This window comes from Vigna angularis, chromosome 9 (assembly GCF_016808095.1).
Source record: "Vigna angularis cultivar LongXiaoDou No.4 chromosome 9, ASM1680809v1, whole genome shotgun sequence".
Lineage (NCBI taxonomy): Eukaryota > Viridiplantae > Streptophyta > Magnoliopsida > Fabales > Fabaceae > Vigna > Vigna angularis.
Genome location: NC_068978.1, coordinates 5,127,174 through 5,148,142, shown reverse-complemented (window position 1 = coordinate 5,148,142; position 20,969 = coordinate 5,127,174). Strand labels below are relative to the sequence as shown.

Sequence of the window (20,969 nt, the reverse complement as noted above, 5' to 3'; positions counted from 1 at the left end):
CTCTCTCTACACAGATAAAAACATTAGGATTTGGTAACAACAATGAAAGGTACAAAATAAGGTTTTGAATTAGAATAATGCAAATGAGAAAGAGATGTGACTGGAAAGGAATTTTTCCTAATTTTGAATGTTGAAAGTTGCATTAACAAATAATGAAGTGGTATTGGGTAGCTAATTAGAAATAAGATAATATTTTACCTTTGCAGCAAAGTGAAAAGAATCCAGAGAGTGCATTGAAATGGTTGGATTATGGGATGAATCACACCTCTGTTTTTCTTTCTGTCTGCGTCTGCTTTCTCTTAGGTTACCCAGTTGCAACGAAATACCACTGGGTTGGAATTTACGTACAAAACATGATCAAAAGTAGGCACAAAGTTTTGGACAGCTACACTGATAACACCATTTTATATAAACAAATTGAAAAAATAAGTAACATATTATTATTCACATGTTTTTAAGTTTATTTCACTTAAGATAAATCTTTATATCGAGGACCTTTTCATTTTACTTTCATATTATTATTATTTTTCATTTTGTTAGATTTATTTTCTTCCTTTTTATACGTACTTACACTCAAAAAAAGTATATTTTTGTAGGTTTAAAATTTTCCATAAATATCTTTAATTGATTAGGTTTAAATTAAGATTGAACACTACTTTCCTTGATGCACATGTTGTATGTTGGTGAGGGATTATGTGATAAATATAGTAAGTAGGTACATAGTGGATGCTGTGTTTGGTTTTTATTTTGTGATTGTTGTTTGTATCAAATAAAAGTGTATTTAAGGTTTAGTTGTTTGGGGTAAGCTACTGAATCCTTATTTCGAACTTAATCCACCTATAAATATTAGATAATTTTGTGTATGGGAAAGTGTAGTCACAGTTCACTCTATTAAAATGCACAAAAAAAAATATAAGTAAAGAAGAAATAAATATATAAAATAAGAAAAGGTTCAAACTGGAATAGAGTATTGAGTTGTTTGGTTGAAAAAAAAATTGAGAAATAGAAGAAAAACATTATTTTAGAAATGGTAGGGTTTGATTGTTAATAAAGTAGTTTATATTGCAGAAAGTTCAATTGGTCAAATTCAGTTTTTAATAATTTAAATAATCACTTCAGTTGATTATGGAATGGAGAAAGTTGATTCGGAACCGATTTTGAAAGTGTGATGGGGATCTATTGTTGTTGGGTGAAAAACTATGGTCAAAAACAAAAATCAAAAGATTCTGAGTGTCTCACTGACAAAAGTATAATTGGAGGGTTACATAATACTGCACACAATGGTGTATGATGTTCCTCATTCACGTGATTAACTAACCTACAGAATAATTGAATATGATGGAAGTTCAATTTATGAGTCAACTTCGTCTCCAGTTCATTCTATTGGTGTAAGTCTTTCTCTCTAACACATTTTTTTAACATTTTATAATTACTAATTTAATTATATTTTAAAATTTTAAAATTAACAATGCTCTAAGTTTTTCTTATATGTGTATTTATTTTCTATTATTTACTAATAAAATAAAACATTAAAATAATATATATATATATATATATATAATGGAAAATGCATATATCATTAATTAAATAACATAGAATAATGAAAAAAAATGTATTAGAGACATCTCACTAATTCATAAAGTTGTAAATCATATAGAATAGTTAAATAATACAATATATCATAGTAAGATAATTATAAATAATATAAAATAATTAAATAAAATCAGGTTGAGAATATCCCAATAATTATAAAACAACATTAGATAATTAAATAAAATTAATTAAAATTACTACCAAACAAATATATAATTATAAAGAACATAAAATAATTAAATAAGTTGAAGTTAGAGATAACCATCGAACAAAATAATTATAAATTAAATAAATAAGTATAAAAGTAATAAACACTTTTTTTATTGAGTGTACATATCAAGATTACATTTAACTTTTTTTTTTTGGTTTTCATTTTTTTGTATTCTTTTATGGTCTCAAGTTCAACCTTTTTTTTCTTTGTTTCTATTATCTTTTGCTTTTATATTTTTAAGCAATTATTTGATGTTGTTTCAACTATATATTTCAAAATAATTAAATATTTAAATTATCTAATAATAGTATAATTTAAAATATCAAATTAGAACATATTGTATTATAAATTAAGAATATAATATATTACCTAACATATAAAACTTCGTGAAAAAGAAGAAGAGATAGTTGAATTAATTGTATATTGATTTCCATATTAAAAACTTATAATAGTAAGTGTTGCATGATGACGAATGCTTAAATGATGGTTTTGTAGTGGTAGTGATTTTTTTTTTTTCTGGCACACATGTAACTTTATAATTTAGTATAAATAAAGAATAAAAAGTAAAGCAATAAGGAGACAGAAAAATAAGATATTTTTAGGATGAATTATGATTTTAGTATGTGAATTTTTTTTACGTGAAATTAAAGTTCTTTTTTTTTTCAAAATTTTGGTATGTTTTACTTTTCAAACTTTGAAAATGAATAGATATATTTTTAACTCAATTACGTGATGTATCAAACTTGTTTTCCAACTAATATTAAATTGGAAACTATCGAATTTTGTAAAAAATTCAAATGTTACAATGAAGCGTATTTGATATATTAAAAAAATTAATGTAATTAGATTAAAAGAATTATATTTATTCATTTTGAAAATTTGAAGATCAAAATGTATCAAAATTTTGAGAATGATCGAATTTCAATTTTGTGTCAAGTTCAGAGACTAAAAACATACTTAACCAGAAATTTTATATTGATTCATCACGTAGACTCCATCCAATTTCTAATATAACATATTTAGTTATACTAAGTAGAATAATATTTTTAATGTAAGTATTTTTTAGACTCATGGTCACTTATGACTAACTTTTTAAGTATTGTATAAACGATGTTAACTAAACTCTTAAATTACTTTTTTTTCAAGTCACTCTTTTGATGAGTCACGACTCAATCAAGTATTTTTTTCAACTTTAGTAACTCTTTCAATTAGTATTTCTAATTAAGCATGAACATTTTTTTTATATGAAACTTTCTATAAGCACACTAAGCAATATTTCAACTCTATACAAGTGGTTTATCACTTTTTTTTTTCCTGAATTCCTTATATTTACTCTCAAGAAAATAACTTTATAAGTATTTTTTGTTGAATAATTTCAACTTTTCTAAATGTTCTTTTATTAGCGAGCTTACTTCTTAATGTCATTGAATGCACTTTTTTTTCTTTTACATAACCTTCAAGGAACCAAATGTTCTTATCTCTTATGAAACAATGTGTTGTTACTTGAGTTTGTCTAAAGCTAGTACATAACAAATAACTCTTTTATAATTGACAATGCAAGTAATAACAGGTATTATTGAAGAAAAATAACTTTAACTATTTATCCGATAGATCATTTGATGTGAATTGTGCTTTTGACACATATTATTAATAAACAAAAATAAAAAATATTTTCTGTAACATAAAATAAACATGTGTATATTTTCGTGTAGTATGAGATTAGCTTAAGTGGATGTGCTTTTCTCCTAAACATATCCATATATTGTCAAACATGAAATAAAACTACATAGTGTTGTATTGTTTTGTCTACACTTACATCTTATATTATCTATTATTAAACTAAATTATCGTTTTATAAATGAAACACAATAATGTTTTATACTATATTATTTTTCCCTAAGTAATCAAGATCATAAAATGTTTAACTATACTAAGAAGCTTACAATTTTTAAAGGTCTTACTATACTATAATAAAAAAAATAAACTAAATAAAATAAAGAAAATATGTAAAAATAGATGAAAGAACAAGAAAAATTTCAATTTAATTTCATCTTTTTCTTTCTTTCATTTCTTACCAAAAGATGTAAAACTTGGTTAAAAGAAAAAAACTTGAAAAAATGACAATCTGAATCCTTATACAAAATTTAAGTACGGTCTGCCCTAGCAGCCCAACAATTAGCCCAAATGCTTAGCTGGAATCTCAAACCTTAAAGCCTGAACTTCGTCTGCAACTGCTTCGCCAATATTAAGTTTTTTCATATGCAAACTTATCAAGCATTTGGATAACCAGACTAGTATACAATAAAAAAAATGTCATATCCGTGTCTATATTCATGGAAATACGTTATTATTTTTCTAACTTTTATAAGTTTTGGAGAATTTTTTGAAGAATACAATAATCAAGGTAATGAAAGTTGATAAATTGATTTGATTTTTAGTTATGATTAGATTGTAACTTGTATTGATAATATTGAGTTGTTGAAGTTAGAATTAAATTTGTTAAGATGATTTGAAATTAAGGTTGAGGATATATAAATCATTACTTTTAGATGGTAATTGTTGGTTTTAGAATTGTGGTTGGATGTTGTAAAATTTTTATAATGAAAATATGTTTGGATATGTGTATTTGTATTTTTTAATACTAGGAAATCGCATGCTACTATATTTCTGGATTTGACTCTAAAGTTTTGGTCTAAATGTGATATGACGTAGTTTTTTTTAAACGTATACCCCTCGTCTAACTTAATAATTAGAGTATAAAAAAATAAGATTTAATCATTTCAGAGGTCCATTTTTGCATATTTGTGTCAATTAGGTTATCGTATTTTAAAAGTATAGGTCATTTTTTTTGTAAAATTGAGTCAATAATATCTTTGTCGTTAATTGCTGTGGATGACGTTAACTTTCTTGCCTGGTGACATGCTGAGGTATCATTTAATAATCACGTGGCACAGTGGTATCATTTAATAACCACGTGGCATAGTAAGAGGTCATGACGTGGATTTATTTGATTTTAAGTTTAAAAAAATGTTTAAAATAAAATAAGCTGGCAACCGCTCCCCCTTTAACCTTGTCATCGTTCTTCAGGGATCTGGCGATGACTCTGTCACCGAACACGAAGGTTTCATCACCTTTGAGCTCTTTCACGACGATGGTGAAGGCACTGGCCTCCGTTCGCTCTTGCCCACCATCTCGGAGTTCCTCCTCCACTCAGGCTTCAACCGCCTACTCAAGAAGTTCGTGTAGATCAAGATGAACAGTGTGCCGCCACGAGTTAAAGGGGGTGTTAAATATGCAAACACATTTACCCTAGTGTTAATGCAATCAATTGTCGTATTTAGGTTCAGGCCATGATGGAGGTATGTGCAGATGGGTGCTCAAAAGTTTCGGTTTTGATTCTTGGGATTTGCCTAATTTTAAAAATTATGTTTCTAGGTTCAAACAAATATACCTTGAATCTCATTACTGTAAAAATCAATAATTTTCCCTTAAAATCCATTGATTTTGGATGATACTGTGTGAAGGATGTATCGAAGAATGAGGTTCTAGTAGTGTTGATGAGTAGTGGGCATCGACCCTTTTGGCTTCCACAACTATAATGTTGAGTTTCCTGACTACTTTAAATAGAAGCTCTCTGGTTTAACATCTCCAAGAGCTTAAGTTTTCCTAACGAGACAATTCTCCGATTTTAGGTCGCAATAGATGACCCTGTGCTTGTGGCAGAGCTGCACAACCTCCACAATCGTCCTTCTATTTGACAGCCTCAGCCCCAGAACCGCGCTTGCCATGGTGGTCTGCGTTGGAGAAGCTCGATTTGACGTCCTCGTGGGCCACGGTGGTTGGGGATCTGTAGCAGTTTCCCATGGTAGGAGGAGCGAAGATCACAGCGGAGGGGAGGGTTTAGGAGGAGATGATGGACGAGGCGTGCTAGCGTTTCACATCATAATGCGGAAACCCTAACCCTAGAATATGATTTTGAAAGTGAAGGTGTGATTGAAACGAAGGTGACAGAGACGATGAAGAAGAAGAGTAAGAGAGTGTGAGTGAGTAGCAAGTGAGGTGAAGGTGGGTGTGTGAGGGTGTATGGTAACTGCTGTAGATGCACTTTTTTAGGAGCCATGAACCTTAGGTTTTACGACGTCGTGCCCTTTTTTGACGTTGTCCAGTCAGGGAGCCCTACATCATTAAAAATGACACAATAGCAAGCCAAGACACAAAAATTTTAATGTCGTCCACAGCAATTAACGACAAGGTCATAATTGACTCAATTTTACATAAAAAGGATCTAATTAAGCTCTTTTAAAATACGAGAACCTAATTGACACGAATCTGCACAAATAAGGACCTCCAAAATGATTAAACCAAAAAATAAAGATCTTAGGTTTCTACTCGGACGTTAATCTTAACCACTGTGGATTTGAGTTAGAAAAATGTTATTTTTTTAAAATGTGTGTTAAATATTGAACCAAATACATTTAATTTACAGGTTAAATAGGTTTAGGTTGGATCAAAGTTGATCATAATCTACTAATAATAATTTTTTATATTCTTTTATTATAGGATTTATTATATCTAATTAATAGGTTTATAATTTATTTATTTTAAATATAAAATGTGATTTAGTAATATTTGAATAGTTTAGATATTTAATTTATTTGTTTTCTCAAATTATATAAGTTGAATCGAGTTAATTCAGTTTGATTGAATAGTAAAAGAAAAAAATAAAATATTGTTAAAAGAGTTAATTCACCAATTTACCAACTTGTAGTTGGACAAATTGAATCATCAAATTTTTTATTATGAAAAGTAAATCAGATTGAGCTTATTTATTTGTAACTCAATTGTGATGAGTTTACAGAGTATGAGCTAGATTGACTTATATTTATACCAATGTATTTATGGGTAGAAAATAATTTTGTTCATTTTTGTTAGACTTATGTCCATTATGATTTTGAGTTAGGTTGGATTGAAAAAAATTTGCAAATTTCGACATGGACCAAAAATGAACCTAACCCTCTAAGAACTTGGCTCACCAACCCATCCATAAATTCTAAATATTAAATTATATTAAAAATGAAAACTCTAAACCTAAATGCTCTCATTGATTTGATTTAAAGTAGTGCATACGGTGCTCTCCAACTGTACTCCTTAGTAGATTTGAAGCATATTGTGCTCCTTCGTTAATGGAATGTGCTCCTTCACAAGAATATTGTGCTCCTCCGATTGTGTTCCTCTTTTCAATTATTTACTAGTACAAAAATCGCGTATAACGTCGAATATTTTTGAGCTTTTAACGGCAAATTCGCAAACAACCTAATATCAGGAGACGTTAAATTTACATCGAATTTTGTCAATATTCGATGTTAATAAATTTTTTTTGTTTTTTTTAATCAATTGTGATTCTTTTTTACAACTCTATGAGACCTGAAAAGCAAAAATAACAACAAATTTCAGTTTTTGGTATTTTATAAAGCATGAACTATGAACGTGTAGTGTGGTATCAGTAGCAAAAAATAATAACCAACAACAAACTAGTTCAATCAAACAACAACAAACAAGTTCAACTAAACAATATCAACAAACAAGTTCAACAAAAAAAAACAACAAACAAGTTCAACAAATAAGTTCTTCAAAACAAAAACGAAAACGAAAATTAACCTTCAAAAGGTGGGTTCGTCGGAATAAAGTTTTGTCACAGTGAGAAAGAAAGCAGAATGCGCCTATGAAGGACAAGAACACAAAAATAATCGGTTAAAACAAATAAAAATCATACATAAAGTAATTAATTAACATGCATTTGTATCAAATGAAAGAAAGATTACATGTGATGCTCGTCAAACTTCCTTCGAGAAAAGTTTGAGAAGAGAAGAAGGTATCACGCGCTAAGATAAAGTGAATGAATTTTCAATTTCCTGCTCAAATTTTTATTAAATTTACTAACCTTTTGATGTCGAATTTAAAAGTCATTCGACGTTTTATATCCTTCTACGTCGAATTACAATTCTAAACCATGTTTAATAATTACATTTATTTACAAAAATGTCACCGCTCATTTTTAACGTTGGTTATTCAGTGGTGAGACGTTGAATGCGCGATGTTATACACGATTTTTGTACTAGTGATTGCTTCAAAGATAACGACAACCAGTTTAATTAAGTGAATCAGTCTGTTTAACCCACTAACCTATGATGAACAGAACTCAGTTCAAATTTTTAGACTTGCTAATAAATAAGTTGAATTGAATCGACTACTAAGTAATCAAGCTAAGCTGGGTCGAACTACCTATATTTGACAACTCTAGTTTTTGTTATGTTTTGGAAAATTGATAATAATTTATAAGTTTTTAATGAAATTTTAATAAAAAAAAAATTTAAAATTAAATACACATGTACAGCTGGTCTAGTTTGTGGTGTAAATGTGTCAATGGATCAATTGATTGACGATAATGCGTTTTTGGATTTATCTTAGAATATCTAAAATTAGTTTGAAATATAATTAATAAGATTTGAAATAAATATTCATATGTTCAGTTTCTTATAAAAAAATCATATTAAAATAAATTTAAATAATTATTAAGATGCCATATTAGGTGATACTAAACTCAATTTGTGTTTAATCAAGTTTTCGACAAAAGTTAGCAATTTACAGTGAATATTTTGTATAAGTAGGATGCTAAAATTTTAAATATACAATTTATAAAAAGAATCACATTTTACTTTATTTTTAAAGTTAACTTTAACTTGAATTACTTATAGAAAATAAATATGTATAATTGAAAATAGTGTTTTTTTAAGCTCACAACAAAAAAAGGCACTAACTCCACACAATTTTGCAAATGACACGAATGGTACAAATGGTACGGTGAAGGATAACCACATGGGTGGACCATGACCCAAACAAATATCAAATATGTGGTCCAAACTATATTCTCTTCTTCATATTCCTCCCTTACTCAATAATCTTGTTTTTGGACTTTCTAATTATTAGTTTTACTCACACATGTCTTAATTAGTAATCATGAACATCATTTGGATATGTGCACATTTGGCATATACTTCTTCCAATTAGAATCACAAGATTAAATTATAAATAAAAACGTCTCTTTACAAAGCTTCTAAATCACACTAAAGAATGATCAAATTTGTTAATCTTCGTTAGCAATAGCAAGATATTTTAGCTCTTCAAAGTATACGTTGAACAAAATAATGGAAAGAGCCATTTATAGTACAAGTTCTTTTTGGTACATATTCATGGTACAATTTGTTGTATCCTAAGATATTTTTTTAACAAAAGTATCCTAGGATATTTTAGCTCTGCAAAATACTGAAATTAAGATTATTAACTCACCTCATGTTTGTCAAAAATAAATTGTTTCGATTAATTTAGAGTTTCTTAGAAGAATTCAACGTGTCATTCGAGTTTTGATGTGTAAATTGTTTTGTTCATTTTATGTTATATAAATATTACTTCAAATTAAGCGACGTTTCTTTAAAATAAAATTTATTATTAGAGAATATAAAAAACTATATAAATATGACTGTTTATGCAGACAACGTTCCTTAAATAAATACGTTTTGAATGAAAAACAATTAGTAGAATATTTAGGAATTAATATGAGGTTAATTATAGAACTTATAAAATAAAATTAAGCACTTAGTGTATTAATTTGGTATGTGATGGAAAAAATATTAAGTGAAAATGTTTACATACACTCATATTTTTTAAAGTAAAAATTTAATCTAAATCTCATAATACTCTACTAAAAAGAGTATAAAAAAAATTAAATACAATTTTAAATTGTTTTTGACATAGGACAAGAATTATAGTAGACTTTAGGTGTATTATATAGTCACTAACATTCATTCTATTGTTTATTTTAGATGATGTAAAAATTTTCCAAATGTATTATTTTAATCAATTTAACAATCTTCTTTTATGACTAAAATAAATGCATCTCCATTGGCTATACCATAAATCATACTGTGTATACTCATGAAAGTTAATTAATGTTCATGTATAAGTACCACACACCCTATATCAATATTAACTAATGTCTATATATAATTATCACAATTTAGCTTCACTGCTAGCAGCATAACGCCGTCCTCGCAATAGTGATATTCTTTCAAATTGTTGTGTTACATTTTACAATAATTATAAATGACATTGCAACTTTAACAATTAAGGATAATTTTCTAATAATAAGAAATTCATTTTTTTTGTTGAAATATTATATTAAACTGTAACCACATAACATGCTAAGAATATTTTCGTATGAGTTCTTATATCATTTTGATGAGAAAACATGAAGAACATCAATTTTTTTAATTGGATTAAATTTTTAGACTTTGAAAATAACTCAAACAACTTTCATTCTCATATAATATATAACACCTCCACGAAAAAAAAAAACTCAATTCAACAATCTGAACATACTCTAATAATCATATAAAAACAAAAATTCATCTTGAATTCAAGAGAGTCACATGCAAACATTACTCATTTCCAAAATCATAGTAAAAAAATGAATAAAGATTAACTTAAATAATTTTGTTCTATGTAGTAATATTTATGATGGATTCTAATTTTCAATCAAGTAATTTAAAATCTTAGAGAGAAATCATAGAATTTTTTTTACAAAAATAGTAATTATTTTAAAATAAAATATAAACAATGAATTATTCTATTTAAAATATAATAAAATATTTAAATTTTACGTATAAAAGATCACTTCTTTTCTTAACTATTTTATTGGTATAAATCTTTTACATAAAGCAAACTAAATAACTTTAAACACATTTTTATACCACATATAATCTTAATTAAGCTTAATTTTTAATTTGTATATATGTATCTTGAACAGCTATCATAACTTTTTCTTCAAAATTTTAAAATTTTATTATTGTCTCGTCCGTTTATTCATATTTGAAAATAGAACAATAAGATCATTATATCTTATCTTGTGTTTTCCAATTATTAAACCAACATTTAATAATTTAGAGAAATAAATTGTCAATATATACTTGCAGAGTCAAAGGTGGATCACAATGACCAGGACAAAAATATGCACATAAGATAAGATATGCACTGCATCAGCATGTTTTAATTCCTTAATTCTTATTATGAAAACATATATACTACGTTTCTTACGTCATATTATAATCATTTGAAAAGATAAGGTGTGTTTGCATATTATAATCATGAATGTAGTTACAAACCTGTCCTCTAAACTTCTTCATATTTTAACTCTTTATAGTAAATATTATTTCACATCGATCCCAACCTTTTTATGTGTTCATTAGCGTTAAGTTATGTCTTTGCACTTTTATATAAGACACTAATATTAAAAATATAATAGTTATATAATTGTTTATTTGATTATATATTATCTAAATTTTATATATATTCTTAGATCTAATTACTTATGTACTTTTATATTTTTCTGAATTATTTTATGTATTTTTTATGTATAACTATATTATTTAACTAGATTGATTTTTCAATTTTATTGGTAATGTATGAGAAGATAATAATAAAAAATAATATATATAATACTTTTATCTAAATTTGAATATAAAATTAAATTTCATGTTTTTTTAAAAATTTTAATTTTAAATTTTAAAAATAAATAAATATAATTTTATTTAGGATTAAACAGTATAGATAATTCAAATATTAATATAAAATAATATTCGATACGTTAAAAGTAATTAAAACAATTGAGTTTGGATAGCTATATTTATATAATTTTTAAAGTTTAACTAGGAATCATTATCAAAATTTAAAACAAAAGCAAAATTTAATTTTGATTTAATGCAAAGATTTTATGTTTGCTCAAATAATTAATAAAAGAGGGGTATTTTGGGGAAGAAATGAACTGAGCAATTTCCAGGAAGGTGCTTGAGGAATGCAAGCAAAACCACTAAAGCAAAGAAAGAGACTGTTGATTGGGTATTGTTGTGTTATGTTGTGTTCTTCTCTTTCCAAAACAAACAACTACACGCTTGGAACACGCAATCTTCCGTTTTCTTTTTCTCTCTGAATTCTTTCCTCTCTCGCCGCTCATCATCTTCGTCATCATCTCAAACAGAAACATACCTGAAGCAAGCGAGAGATTCATACTAATTTATCCAACCTGTTTCGTAAGACCACGCAGACAACATAGGAAAAGTAAAAATGAGCGGGAAGCCGGTGAGACCTCATACACGTTTGGGAAAGTACGAGCTCGGAAAAACCATCGGCGAGGGAAGCTTTGCTAAGGTCAAGTTCGCAAAGAATGTTGAGAACGGAAACCATGTAGCAATCAAAATCCTCGACCGTAGCCACGTACTCAGCCACAAGATGACAGAACAGGTAACAATGATGCTCCAATTCAACTAGACATCACATACGACATAACCTTCTGATCACTTTATTATAATTTATTTAAACCAACCCTTAGTTTCTACTTTTATTTTAAGGTTGCTCATTACTAGTGCAGCCTCTGTAATTTGTGTTATGGAGTTTTTATGGTTTTTCTGCCTTTGATTTTGACAGCTGAAGAAAGAAATTTCAGCGATGAAGATCATCAATCATCCGAACGTTGTCAAAATTTATGAGGTATGACACACTTCTCTCCTTTTTTTTATATGAACAGTGAACAACATCGAACACTCTTTCAACATTGCTACCAGAATTTAGAAAATTGAACTTTTTATAAAATGTTATTGCTAATGTTACTGATGATATTATAACTGTCTTTTTTTCCTGGTAGATTGTGGAAATGGCAAGATCTCTGTTTTTATAAAAGGGGATTCTTCATCTACAAAACGATTTTTTTTTTATATAATTACCTCTTTTTTTTTCAGATTCGGTTTAAAATTTTTTAAGTGGATTCTTCAATTTTTTAATCTTAATTTTTAAAAGATTAATGTAATTTGATTTTTTCATTAATTCTTTTGAAGTGTATCAAAAATATTTCGTCAAAATTAAAGTTGTTAATAAGAATGTTTTACTTTGTTATTGATATAATTAACATAATTTTTTTGATGAATTTTTTTTAATCTATTTTAAGAATTTAATAAAAGAATAAAATTACATCAATATTTTTCAAATGAGACTAAAAAATCTGAAATTCAAAATGAAAATAATTAAATCTGAATAAAAACAATGAATGAAAGTCAAATATATCCCAGTGGAGCACGTGATAAAGTTGCAGATTTTCTTGGAGTGCGTAAAGAAATAAATTGAGGTTAACTGTATTTACCTTCTGATACTGTGGGCCCAATATTCCGTTTTTCAACGAATTCAGTTCTTCTTTGTTTTAAGATTTTCGTTCAGGTTAATCTTAGTTTACAGATAAATAATGTCTTGACTAAAATTGTATAATGTAAAAACTCTGTTATCTAATAAAATTATTCATTTAAAACAGCTATTTTAAAATTCATATTTGCTATAATTTTTTAATTAATATATAGAATTTTGTATACTACAGTGCATTCTTGAGTTATACAGTAAACTCTAAACTCTAAATAATTGAACAGTGGTTAATTGGTCATTTTCAGATATATGGAACTTGTGTGTATTTGTGTTATGTGCATACTCAAAGTCACTAACAGTTCTCTGTTTAAGCATAGGTGATGGCAAGCAAAACAAAGATCTACATTGTCCTAGAATTGATTAATGGAGGAGAACTATTTGACAAAATAGTAAGTTGCTCATTCATTTCATATTAGATATATATTAGAATAACTGTCAGTACATTGATATTTTCCTCTGATCATGCATAATTTGATTTGTAGGCTCAAAGTGGGAGACTTAAAGAGGATGAAGCAAGAAGTTATTTCCACCAACTAATCAATGCAGTTGATTACTGCCATAGTAGAGGGGTGTATCACAGAGATTTGAAGGTCTATCATTATCTACCACAATCCTCTCCTGTAATTTAATTAATAGATTCATTAGTCATATAAGTGTGAGCAGGAATCAATTATTTTCCTTCTTGAGTTGAATTAGGGATCATACTCATATTCAATACTCAATGTATTTTGCAGCCAGAGAATCTTCTTCTGGACTCAAATGGCGTTCTGAAAATTTCAGATTTTGGATTAAGTACCTACGCACAGAAGGTAAGACATGTGCATATATATATATATATATATATATATATATATATATATATATATATATATATATATATATATATATATATATATATATATATATATACATGTTTGCCACGCCATACAATTACCTTATGTGCATGTTATGCATTTCTGGTTTGGCCATAAGAAGTATAAGTGCTTAATGGAATTCCTGTGTCTCATTTTTAATTTGCATGAAATTAGGACCTTGTTTTAACTCTTAACTAAATGTGTTTATTACAGGAGGATGAACTTCTCCGCACTGCTTGTGGAACACCAAATTATGTTGCTCCTGAGGTACCTACTTTATCTTTTTAAGGATCAGATCCAAAACTAGATTTGCAACTCAAGCTGCATTGGAATTTATAAGGTACACCGTTTATGTTAGGTGCTTAATGATAGAGGTTATGTTGGTTCTACATCTGATATCTGGTCCTGTGGAGTCATTCTCTTTGTGCTGATGGCTGGTTACTTGCCCTTTGATGAGCCAAGTCAAATGGCATTGTACAAAAAGGTAAGTAATATCAGAATATCATCCGTTAGAAGAATGAATGAAAGAAAAGTTGCTTATGTCAAAACCTGAACATACTTTCCAGATATGCAGGGCTCAGTTTACATGTCCATCATGGTTTTCCTCTGAGGCAAAGAAGCTATTGAAGCGTATTCTTGATCCAAACCCTTTGACAGTGAGTTCTGAACCCGACAGCTTTCTTATTTTCACATGTTCTACCTGGATATGATATATGAATTTTAATCAATTCACAGGAATTAAAAAATTACTTAATTTTGTTAATAGTATTAAACTTGTATATAATCTGTTTTACTATTTTACATCACCCTTAAAATTGTCACTTATCACATAAATCTTTTACTTAATTACTTTCCATCTAATCAACTAATGCACTATTAGTCATCTTTCCCACTCAGGATAGAGAAAAATGGTCTTACTTACTGGGACCGAGGAGTAGTATTTGTTTGCCTTCTTGGGCCCTTTTGTCCTGATTATGTTTTGCAATCATGTAATCACCCTTCAATATCTTTTAGGTGAAGCGTATCTTGCAGTTGGTATGTACTTTTATTAACTTTGAGTTGCTTTTTGCAGAGGATAAAAATTCCTGAAATCTTAGAAGATGAATGGTTCAGAAAAGGATATAAACCAGCAATTTTTACAGAGGAAGAAGATGTCAATGTAGATGATGTTGCTGCTGCTTTCAATGATTCTAAGGTGCTTTGTTTATGACAATACTTCTTTCCATTTTTCATTTACATTGTTACTATTCCTTGGAAGTGCAAGAAAGAAAGTGTTGAAGCTGTTCTCAAGTTATATATTTGTTCTCTCTGATATGTAGGAAACTTTTGTGACGGAGACAAAAGAGAAACCAGTGTCAATGAATGCTTTTGAGCTCATATCTAGGTCTCAAAGCTTTAATCTTGAAAATTTATTTGAGAAGCAGACAGTAAGTAAAAATTAGTATTCTTTCATGATACATAAGTGTAATGCATTATAAAGGTTTTATTCAAATTACAATTCACTTTCAAAACTGTGAACTACTTGGTTTCTGGATCAACTTTTGGTTGATTTATGTTTACTTAAGAGCCTGATCTGAATTCGTTTATTTGTATTGATAAGGAGATATAATTATTCTTTCAGGCTAATGATGCTTGTTTCTTCATTTTTGTTTAAACTCAATACAGAATGGGATTGTTAAGAGAGAAACAAGTTTTACATCACAGCGTCCTGCAAATGAAATCATGTCAAAAATTGAGGAAGCTGCCAAGCCCCTGGGATTTAATGTTCACAAGAGAAATTATAAGGTTAGTTTATCTCAGAACACTTATTACCTGCATTAGTCTGCTTTCTATTCACCAAGAACCATCTTTCATGTGATCGATTTTTGTAAAGGAGAAACAGTAACACACTGAATGAATTAGTCTAAAAACTTTCTTTTTCATAATTACAGGGATAAAATAATCTATGGTTGATTAAATGGTTTAATCAAGATGAAAACAATGTTCTAACTTAATCAGATTAAATTATGCAGATGAAGCTGCAAGGTGATAAGAGCGGAAGAAAGGGTCACCTTTCAGTAGCTACAGAGGTACTGAGCCATTCTTTTACTGTTGCAGACCTTTTCTGTGGTTACAGAAGAAAAAAATTCCATTTTTTGCTTTTGTAACCTTATTCATCTAATTGCAAAGATAGCAAGATTGATTCTTTATTTACTAATTTCTGTTCAACGGATGTACTTGACCTGACTTATGTTTGTGCTGCTTTGAATATGGTAACAGGTTTTTGAAGTGGCTCCCTCCTTGCACATGGTGGAGCTTCGAAAGACTGGGGGTGACACACTGGAATTTCACAAGGCAAGTGAATATATTCTAGAGTTCTCCAAGAACTGATAAATTCAACCCTTTTATATGAAGTCTGATCCATTTCCTACACATGTTAAGGAAGGAGCAATGACATCATGTTAAATGGTCAATGTCTCAGTTATTTTATGTTGCTGATTGATGCTAACCTTGTTTCCGGACTCATTTGCAGTTTTACAAAATCTTTTCATCAGGGTTGCAAGACGTAGTGTGGCATTCTGAAGCAAAAATATGAAGAATCAAGGTATAATCACGGTAGCCTTATCAAATTCATTCACTGAATTTCTCACCTATTCATTTGTTTATTATGATGCTGCAGGTGTACATCATGCACTTATTTTTGTTCAAGTGGTTAGCTAAGAGTGGAGCATGTTGAGTTTTGATAAAACTAGACACAATGAGCAATATTTCATGACCTTAATTCAACGGCTCAAGTAACTTAGAGAATAATTATAGTTGGTCAAAGAGAAATGAGTATAATCAAGCGTATGCTTATTTCTCAGTTTCCAACTCCTTGAACGGATGTTTGCAGGAAGAGTTCTTTGATTTCTTTTGTATTGAAAGTACGTTTATAGGCTGATTAATGGGTTTCCAAGCATATGTTTAATTTTTCTTTTAATGAAGAGAATGTATTTCTAATTGTAATTTTGGCTTTTTGGGATTTCAATTTCATTAGTTAAGTCCTTCAAATATTCAAAATATGTTCAGAAAAGAAAATAACTCTGAATCAGTTTTGAGTCATTTTCATCTGCATCGATTTTACACTTCCTCTGCATCGATTTTCATCTGCATTAACACTCTGTATGTTCTGTTCTTTTATACCATGTCATTCAATAGATATATCATGTACCTTATCTTTTCTCATATATAATAATACTTTAATAGAAAATAGTTTAAAAACAATTTTAACACCTATATAATTTCATAAAAGAATGTCGATAAATGATGAGGATTTGAAAACCTAAAATCACAAGGAACAATTGGTACCCAATGATCCTAATCAAAAGTTCACGGAGAAAAATTATAAATATAGGTCAAATGTATGATTGTTGACATATTTAATATGCATTTAATATTGTTTTGACTCATCAAACTTAAATTAACTTGTGCATCAGAATGTCTTTAACCGGTATCCACTGATCGGTTAACGAATAGATCACCTTAACACGGGTGGACATCGTGAAGTATAAGAACTAAGAAATTGTTTAAGTAAATGTTCGATCCTACATCTGTAACATTTTGGCGTCTAACATGGAGTCGATCGATCACTCATTTAAAACTTATGATGACCACAAGGAACGTGACGAGTAACATTGTGCTAGTAGAAGCTTCAGACGATTAGTTGAATCGAGGGCGATCATGAAAAGGTGCAGAAGCAAATGGATGATATGTAGAGGAGGTAAGAGAGAGTTAAGGGCATTGTGAGTTAAGAACCCTACCTTTAGGCTGGAATATCTCACTAAAGTCAATACCTTCTTTCTTAGCATATCCTTTTACTACCAATCTAGCACGATATCTTTCCACTTGATTGTTGCCATAAGGCTTGATCTTATATACTCGTTTTGCAACCAATGACTTTTCAACCTTTTGGAAGTTCAACAAGCCTTCATGTCTTGTTTATGTGAAAAGCCTCAATTTCTTCTTATATTGTAGCTATCCACAAAGAAGCTTTTGGATCACTCACAACCTTTTGAAAAGTTGAAGGTTCTCCTTCTTCACTTAGCAAACAATACACATCATGATTGATCATGACATATTGTGAATGCCAAGATGGTTCGACTCTTTCTTTTGTTGATCGTCAGATTTCATCATCATTAACCTCATTTGGCTCATCTTTTTCGTGCTCCTCCTTTGACCATGGAGAATCTTCTGAAGAGTTCTTCTCTATATGTACTATGACTTTTTCCTTCTTGAAGTTGTCATTTGTCTGCTCCCTTTGCAGTTTATTTTCTACAGAGACTACATTCCTTTTGATAATAACTTTGAGGACAATGGGATCCCACAAGAGATACCTTTTCAAATTGTCAGCATAACCCAAGAATATACATTTCATAGATTTTGGATCTAACTTCGTTCTTTTTTGGGAGTTGTACATCAAGTACATCGGACAACAAAACATACAGAAGGATGAATAATCAGTTGGTTTGTCATTCCACATGTCCATTGGAGTTTTCAACCATATCACTGTTGAGGTGATCAATTTATCAAGTAATAGACAATTTTCATCGCTTCTGCAAAGAAAGACTTGGCTACTCCTGCAGTTTGCAACATAGCTCTTGTTCTTTTTATAAGAGTTATGTTCATGCACTCTATTACAGCATTGTGTTAACATGTATGTGGAACAAAAAATTATCCGATAATACCCTCTTGCTTACAGAATGCTAGAAAGTTTGCATCTACATATTCTCCTCCATTGGTTGTCCTTAAACACTTGATTCTTTTTTCAGTTTCAACTTGTGCTTTGAACTCCTTGAACTAAGCAAGCACATCTGATTTCTTCTTAATTGAGTACACCCACAATCTCCTAGAGTAATCATCAATGAATGATACAAAAATTTTGCTCCTTTGAAAAATAATGGTGACGATTTCCACACATTAGAATTACTCAAACTCAATGTGTTTACTGCTGCTAATCACTCTAGCAAACTTTAGTTTATATTGTTTGCTTATCACACATTATTCTCAAAAAGGTAAATCAACCTCTTTAAGCTTGAGTATGAGATTATGTTCCGCAACTCTCTTTGACATATACTCCAAACTTGAAATAAATGAATTTCCACTATTTAAATTTGAATATACTATTTTACTTGCATTGCAATTTTAAAATAATAATATATAAAGATTTGAAACTTTAAAATACAAAAAAAATATTCTATTTATAAAAAAATGTTAAAAATAAGATTAATTGATAGTAAATGCAATCTTATTCTCTAAATTAATTTCATAGAAATTGAATGAAGCTTAAATACATTTTTTTAAATGGTTTTAAAGTTACCAAAAACCTATCTTAACAAAGTTTGTCATGTATTAAACGTATTATATTATTCAATATTGAATCATTAGTTAATATCTATAAATTACAAATAAATAAAAATACAAAACTAAATATTAATTTTTATTATTTTCACAATCCAAAATGTTTTGCTAACTCTACTTGAAATTGTATCTTAGTTATATAATCAACGCTAATTCATATGTTTCCATTCTAAAAGTATTTCAAAGACCAGTTAATCAACCCTTTCACAAAACACTTCCATTTGAAATGTTCTAAATCATTTTAAAAAAAAAAACGTTACCAAAGAGCTTAATGCATACCATACGTGATTCATCGGAGAGAATTTTTCTAAAAGTGAAGTGACATCTTATTTACATAATGAGAAATTTGGAAAGATGAATGACATATTAAAATTAGTTTTTAGTTAATTAGCAATGATAGAAACAAACACATTGTTTATACTGTGCAATAACACACTCTGAGGCGATCAAAATGCTGCTATTAAACATATATTGACATAACACCGCACACCCATTGAAGTCACAATCACCATATTCCACCACCTTCTCACACAATGAGTTTTTAACTCCAACCACTTCCCTTATCATTGAAACACCTGAAATAACAATACCAGTAGCAACCTTAGCAAAAACCAACCACATGCATTCACAATCTCTATCTTCTATTCTTTTATTTTTGGAAAAAATTTATTATATTATATTCAATCTCATATTGAATTCTTAATTGAAAATTGTAGTTAAAAGATGAGGATTTGCAAACCTGAAATGATAAGGAACAAGGCAAAAAATTGTATGAAAGACATCTTGGCCACCATCTCCAAACCTTCACACAAATATATTCGAAAAGTTTAATTGTCTAATGTGTTCAAAAGTAACTTGCATTCATTGACTATCAATAAATAAAATTAAATGAAACTGAATATATAAATGTAAGAGTTATTGTATTAAATTATAACAAGTTGAATGTATTAACCATGTCATATATAATATCTTATTTGTAATTAACATATTTTTAAAACTAAATGTTTTAAAAAATATTTTTAATATTTAAAAAGTAGAGCTTGTTATTCTCTTTTTTTTTTCTCTAGAGTTTCCATCTGGCTCATTATGTAAACACTTTTTATAAGTTTTGTTTCTTCTGGATATATATTATAAAAATATTTTTAAACTTTTCACTGAACATTCCAAACTCAAATCTCAAACCTTTATTTAACATCTTCTATGTTCTTGTTTTTCCAGAACTGAATGAAGTTTTAATGGAGAACTGAATGAAAAAAGACACTTTGATATTCAGTTAAATCTATCAAATAATATTAAAAAATGTAATAATGAGATGTATAGTACTATATACATAATATTAAATAATGTAATAATGAGATGTAAAGTACTATATACATGTAGTTAGAAATGACAACGGGTGGCACGAATAATGTCTACTTCCAATCCGACTCGAAAAAATAAAATTTACCTGATATTTAAAAAATACTTGTGAGTGTTTTAAAATTCACGGATACCTATAAATATTTGAAAATAAATATATTTTTATAAATTATTAAAATAAAAATAAAATAAAATTATAAAAAATATATAAAATATGATATAAATTAAAATTTAATTTTAATTAAATTAAATTTTATAAAATATAAATTAATTTTAAT

At 28.5% G+C, this 20,969-nt stretch overlaps 1 protein-coding gene and 1 long non-coding RNA gene across 4 annotated transcripts; one reads left to right on the top strand and one right to left on the bottom strand.

The window, feature by feature from the left end:
* Positions 1-11,739: 11,739 nt before the first annotated feature.
* Positions 11,740-16,995, top strand: LOC108347611 (CBL-interacting serine/threonine-protein kinase 9). 3 transcript variants are annotated; one of them, XM_017586979.2, is made up of 15 exons: positions 11,742-12,157; positions 12,341-12,403; positions 13,420-13,491; positions 13,585-13,692; positions 13,837-13,911; positions 14,170-14,223; positions 14,315-14,440; positions 14,523-14,612; positions 15,029-15,151; positions 15,276-15,383; positions 15,622-15,741; positions 15,969-16,025; positions 16,216-16,290; positions 16,469-16,540; positions 16,616-16,995. In XM_017586979.2, exons 1-14 carry the CDS (start codon positions 11,981-11,983, stop codon positions 16,529-16,531), a joined length of 1,311 nt encoding a protein of 436 aa, XP_017442468.1. In that variant the 5' UTR covers positions 11,742-11,980; the 3' UTR covers positions 16,532-16,540; positions 16,616-16,995. The 3 variants fall into 3 exon arrangements, with proteins under 3 accessions (XP_052724598.1, XP_017442468.1, XP_017442470.1); XM_052868638.1 differs by lacking the exon at positions 15,276-15,383 and having other exon boundaries at positions 11,740-12,157; XM_017586981.2 differs by lacking the exon at positions 13,837-13,911.
* Positions 16,996-19,691: 2,696 nt separating this feature from the next.
* Positions 19,692-20,185, bottom strand: LOC128194050 (uncharacterized). Its single transcript, XR_008245338.1, has 2 exons — positions 20,072-20,185; positions 19,692-19,907 (listed from the first exon to the last, which is right to left on the bottom strand). It is a non-coding gene; the product is annotated as an uncharacterized LOC128194050 (long non-coding RNA).
* Between the last annotated feature and the right edge of the window lie 784 nt (positions 20,186-20,969).

Excerpts from the sequence above, each read along its gene's own strand:
- LOC108347611 (XM_017586979.2), top strand. The coding sequence starts at position 11,981 with ATGAGCGGGAAGCCGGTGAGACCTCATACACGTTTGGGAAAGTACGAG. Across the intron at positions 13,912-14,169 it reads TAAGTACCTACGCACAGAAG|GAGGATGAACTTCTCCGCAC; the intron begins GTAAGACATGTG and ends TGTTTATTACAG. Across the intron at positions 15,384-15,621 it reads ATTTATTTGAGAAGCAGACA|AATGGGATTGTTAAGAGAGA; the intron begins GTAAGTAAAAAT and ends AACTCAATACAG.